This window comes from Psammomys obesus, unplaced genomic scaffold, assembly GCF_907164565.1.
Source record: "Psammomys obesus unplaced genomic scaffold, mPsaObe1.curated_primary_1811, whole genome shotgun sequence".
Classification (NCBI taxonomy): domain Eukaryota; kingdom Metazoa; phylum Chordata; class Mammalia; order Rodentia; family Muridae; genus Psammomys; species Psammomys obesus.
This window is the reverse complement of record NW_026594091.1, coordinates 619665-625292: the sequence shown is the minus strand read 5'-3', so window position 1 is coordinate 625292 and position 5628 is coordinate 619665. Positions and strand designations below refer to the sequence as shown.

Below are 5628 nucleotides of genomic sequence, written 5' to 3'. Positions count from 1 at the left end.
AAGAAGAAGAAGAAGAAGAAGAAGAAGAAGAAGAAGAAGAAGAAGAACTTAGATGTCGCAGACTACAAGTGGTCTTTAGCATGGAACAGGAGGCTCTCCCTAGCTTAGGCCTCAAATTAGCTGCCTGGACATCCAAGTGTCCTCCCCATCTCTCTCTGTCTCTTTGTCTCTCTCTCTGTGTATGTATGTATGTTGAGGCCAGAGGCCAATCCAGGTTTTGTTGATCAAACTCAGGCCCTTAGGCTTACAAAGCAAATCTTTTCTTGAGTCTCTCCCCCCAAGCCCAGAATCACAATCTTATTCTCAATCTTTGTTGGTTTGCTTGGCATGTAGATACCCCACACACTTTGGTCCTCCCATATCCCTAGAGGGAATAGAGAGTTCATTTCATCTCTTTCCCTGTTGTCCTGTGTATCTGCTTCCCCAGGAGGGTGTCCAGGTGAAGCTTCCCACCCTGCGGTCACCTCCCTTTCCCAGGAAGGAAAGCAGGAAGGCTCTCTCTACCCCGTATTTACACTGACGCGATTTGACTCCATGCTGGAATCGGCACTGCTCATCAGCATCATAGGCCTGGCCAGGAGCCACTGTTGGGTACACGAAGTCCTGTCTGGGAGGCCGGTTATTCAAGCAAAGCCCCAGGCCCGAGCTATGAGTAGAAGAAAACATCTGTCATGCCAAGAGGCTGCAAGGCCATGACCTCAGGGTTATACCCAAGTAGGTGAGGTGGGGAGTCAGCTCCCAAGACATGACTGTGCCCGCTGAGTGGGTCAGGTGGCTCATCCTCACTCCAGAAAGCTGGTGATGTAGTCGCGGCTGCATGATGACCACACAAATGGATTAGTCTTCATGGTGATGTGGGCAGCCATGAGCTTCGCTGGGTCCTGACCTCGGGCTCCACAGCCATTTCCAACACCATCATGATTCATGCCGAATCTGAGAAAAGGGGTGTCAGCTCTGCCAAGCATTGAGGAAACCCACCCAGCTTCTCATCCTCCCCTATCCCTTGTCCCCTGGCCTCACGTGTGCCCGATCTCATGGGCAATGGTGAACGCTGTGGCCAGGCCGATATCTTCATTGATACTGCAGCTCCTCTCACGCTCACACATCCCACCCACAGGGGCCAAGCCTGGGAAATGGGAATGTGGGGTTAGTCAAGGAACCAAAGCTGTGCTGGCTAGGTTCTATCCACCATGGGAGGTCTCACCCCAGAATCAAGGCCACCCTCCATGGTGCCTGCAACCGATGAGATGCAATACCTAGAGTGCCGCAGGGTTTGTTCTTGTAGATGCAGATGTCATAGCTGTGGAAACAGACTGTAGTGAGAGAACTGGGCAGCTTCCTTGGCTGATGATAGAGTCCTCAGTTTTGAGGTAGAGTGTGCGTGCCTATGTATATGAATGTGTTGGTGCACCTGTTTTTAAGTGTGAGCTTTTGTGGTCCTGGATGAACTTGAACTCTCCACACAGTCAAGGATAACCTGTGCCACTGATCTTCCCACCTCTACCTCCCAAGTGCTGGAATTTTAAGTGCTTACTAAGACACCTGGTTTTCTATGGTACTGGAGATCAAACCTAGAGCCTCTTAAATGCTACGCAGGCACTCTAGCAGCTGAACTACATCCAAGCTTGCCCTTACCATTCACCCTAGACAAGGTCTCATGTAGTCCAGACAGGCTTTGAACTCACTGTGCAGCCAAGCATGACCTTGAACTCTTGATCCTCCTACTTCCTTCAGTGCTGGATTGAAAAGGCCATGATTGGCTCTGAGGGTTGAGTCTTGCCTAAACCTCATGCTCTGCCCCACTAGAACCAATCAGCTGGTCTTGGGGATGCTGAAAATACATGACTGACTGACTAAGTGACTGAATGAATGAGTGGTGCTTAGAATTCAAATGTCACCTTCTTATTTTCAGGCTCTCAGCATTCTTTCTCCTTGGCTTCTTAAAGGTTCCCAACCCTTTCTATCCTCCACCAGCAACTGTGCCCCTTCCTTAGAGTCTGATGATCCCTTCTCCACCTGCTCCACTGGCCTCATTCCTGGAATCCTCCCTGCTCCTTACCGAGTGATGAGCACAGCTGTGTCATGGTTTGCCACACCATTCTCTGGGATGGCGTTGCCATGGCCACTGTGACTCACGATGGATTTCTGCCACTTACAGAAGCTGTCCAGGGACTTCCCAGCATGGTGGGTGATCTCCAGGGTGGGCTAGGAATGGGAAGGTTGACATCAGGCAGCAATGGTGTGAATAGAGAAAAGGTGAGACCAATCCCAGATCCCTACCTGGTCCTCTGTGAGCAGGATAAGGCGAGTGACGAGGATGTTGACGATGTTTCCCAGACTTGAGTCCTGGAAAAGTTTGGCAACCTGACCTCCAAGAAACAAGGGAGACCGAGTCTTAAGAGGAGCTCAGAACAGTGAAGGACAGAACCGTGGTGTCGGCTCAGTTGGCAACATGCTTGTTGTGCAAAGCATTAGCACCTGAGTTCAATTACCCATTTGAAAACAAACAAAAAAGCCAGGCTCAGGACATGCAACCATCTGTGGTCCCAGCATAGGTGGAACCCTGGGCTCACTCGCCAGCCAGGTTAGTTGAAGCTACAAGTTCCAGGTCCACTAAGAGATCTTGTCTCATAATGTGATAGAGAACAATGAGGATCATGAAGTCTACTCCTAGCTGAGGAGCCACTGCTAGGTGATGGTTTCTGGGGAGTGGGGACAGTTCTCTTCAGGGATGTGGGCCCTGGTTGGTGGCCCACAGACATACAGGACTCAGTAGATTAAACAAACAAACAACTCAAAAATCCAAAAAATGATCTAAGTGTGGTGGCATACTTTTAATCCTAGCACTAAGGAGGCAGAGACAGAGTTCCAGGTCAGCCTAGTCTAAATAGTGGATAGGAGCAGGAAGTGGCCTAAGGGTTAGTTAAGTGGACCCAGGTGCTGGAGATCAGGCTGTGCAGGAGTCTTCATTTACTGGAAATCCCCAGGAATAATGGCAAATTTTAGGAAATGTTGGAAGCTGGAGCAGAGGATGTGACACTGGGACAGAACACAGAGACAATGTTCTGTCAACATTTGTGTTATTTATTAGTCTGCTACACTCTGACTTCAAAATTTTAAAATTATGTGTGTGCGCAAGCACACTTGCATGCTCTTGAATGTATGGATGTCAGACAACTAACTTCTGGAGGTCAGTTTTCTCATTTTACCTGTGGACCCAGGAGCTAGAACTCTGGTTGTCAAGCCTGGTGGCAAGCACCTTCTCCTGTGGAGTCATCTTGCTGGCCCTTATCTCTCGCTTTTGCTTCAATGAAGCAAGAACCCATTCTCCAAACCTTCCTATATGTTGTGTGTTCTACCACTAACCTTCATCCTCTATAGAAGGCACCGTTATAGTTATTATAGATCCTGTTAAAAGGGGAGGGAGTTGAGGAACAGGGAGGCACAAGACCTTGATGAAGCTTAAGTACAGGAACTGAGTACAGACAGCACAATGTACCCCTGGACTCTGCTCCCATGGATTCAGACAAGCATAGATTAAATATATTGGACAGTGGGTTGTGGTGGGGCACAAAGATAATCCCAGCACTTAGGAGGTGGAGATAAGGAGGTAATGGGCTCAAGGCCAGTCTCAGTGACATAAAGATTTGAGTCTGGCCTTCATGAGAAAGAGACAAAGGAGAAGGAGAGGAAGGAGGAGAAAAAGAAAATATCTCACAAAAATTTGCATGTCGGGGAGATGGCTCAGTAGGTAAAGCGCTTGCGTGTAGATATGAAAATCTGAGTCTGAATTCCCAGCACCCATGACTATAATTGTAGTGCTAAGGGAGCAGGGACAGGCAGATTCCTGGAGTTCCCCACTGGGCCAGCCACCCTAGCCAGTTGGTGAGCTCCAGGTTCAGTGAGAAACCTTGCCTCAAAAAATAAGATGGAAGGGCTGTAGGGACAGTTTAAGAGTTAAGAGGAGGCTGGGGAGATGGCTCAGAGGTTAAAAACACTCTCTGTTCTTCCAAAGGTCCAGAGTTCAATTCCCAGTAACTACATGGTGGTTCATAACCATCTATAGTAAGATCTGGTGTGCAGGCAGGATGTTGTATAAGTAATAAATAAAGCTTTTTTTTAAAAAAAGTTAAGAGTACTGGCTGTTCTTCTAGAGTACCCAGGTCTAATCCCAGCACCCATGTGGTAGCTTCAATGGCCAGTAACTCCATTTCCAGGGCAATCGGATGCCCTCTTCTAGTCTCCAAGGGCTCTGCATGCACATGGGTACACAGATAAATTCAGGCAAATACTCATACATACAAAATAATAAATAAAGCCTGGCTGAGTGGCACACCTATAGTCCCAGCATGCAGGGAGGCAGAGGTCTCAAACTCAGAGATCCGCCTCCCTTTTCCTCCCTGAGTTCGAGACCAGCCTGGTCTATAAAGTGAGCCCAGGACAGCCAAGGCTACAGAGGAACCCTGTTTTGGAACACCAAAATAATAAATAACTGAAAAAAAAGATGGCGAGAGACTGATGCAAATCCCCAGTGTCAACCTCTGGCCTCCACATGCATGTGCACACGAATGTACACAAATGAAGATACGTATATGTTATACACACACACAATCAAGTGTGCTCAACGCATACAGACTTTCCCCTGATTATTGTTCTCGAATGCTGTTTTAAAGTCTCTGGGAGGATGTGCATATGTTATATGAAATTCTCTATCATCTAATGTGAGATAAACACTTGGAGATTTTGTCATTTATAAGGGTTTTGGAACCAACTGCCACTAGACACAAATGACTACAGATGTGAATGTGGAGCAATAAAAGTTATATTTGTTTTGTCTGAGACAGGATCTCAGTATGTAGTCCTGGAATTCACTACATAGACCAGGATAGCTCAAACTCAGAGATCCTCCTGCCTCTACCTTTCAAGGGTGGAATTAAAGATATGTGCCAACACACCCATCCAAGGAGCCTACCTGTAGGAATGAATAGGTATGTGCTTGTGTGCAAGAATACTGCACGGTTGTGGGCCTGTGAATGTATTGCTCTCCTTAATGAGCACCTTCAAGCAATGTGTTTGGGCATGTGCATGTAGATGTGTATTCTTGTGTGTGGATGTATGTGGTAGCCAGAAGTGAGAGCTTGTATCTTCTTCAGTTGCTTTCTACCTTGTTTTTCTAAGATAAGGTCTCTCACTGAACCTGGAACTTGGTGATTGGGTAAAGCTGGACCCAATAAGCCCAAAGGATTTACCTCCCTGTCTCTCTCTTTCAGGTGCTGGGATTACAAGGATGTACCACCATGCCCAACATTAAAAACATATTTCTTTGTGTTTCTGTGCACATATGGCACAGCATGCATGGGGAGGTCAGAGGACAACTTGCATTAGTCAGGTCTCTCCTCCTGTGTGAGTCCTGGGAATAAATGAACTCAGAGCCTCTGGCAGCAAGTACCTGTATGTGCCGAGACCTGCCTGCCTCTGCCTCGTGAGTGCTGAAAATAAAGGCACGCGCCACTACCACCTCGCTTATTTTATTTTTCAAGTGCTGGCTCCTAAGTAAGCAAAGCAGTTTACGGACTGGGCCGTCTCCCCGGCCCCTGCGAGTCTGTATGTACGTGTGTACGTTTTGTC

The 5628-nt window shown here is 47.6% G+C and overlaps 1 protein-coding gene across 6 annotated transcripts in view; it reads right to left on the bottom strand.

Moving 5' to 3' along the window:
- The window catches only part of Adamts10 (ADAM metallopeptidase with thrombospondin type 1 motif 10), a 29716-nt gene that overhangs the window by 14444 nt on the left and 9644 nt on the right, over positions 1–5628 (bottom strand). For 4 of the 6 annotated variants that reach the window (XM_055617867.1, XM_055617866.1, XM_055617872.1 and 1 more), the window contains 6 exons: positions 2281–2364; positions 2060–2205; positions 1257–1300; positions 1021–1126; positions 787–933; positions 505–646 (listed from right to left, as the gene is read on the bottom strand). In XM_055617867.1, coding sequence (XP_055473842.1) covers positions 505–646; positions 787–933; positions 1021–1126; positions 1257–1300; positions 2060–2205; positions 2281–2364 — 669 coding nt within the window. Of the gene's footprint in view, positions 1–504; positions 647–786; positions 934–1020; positions 1127–1256; positions 1301–2059; positions 2206–2280; positions 2370–5628 lie in introns of all 6 variants that reach the window. The other 2 variants (XM_055617870.1, XM_055617871.1) reach the window with 1 other exon arrangement.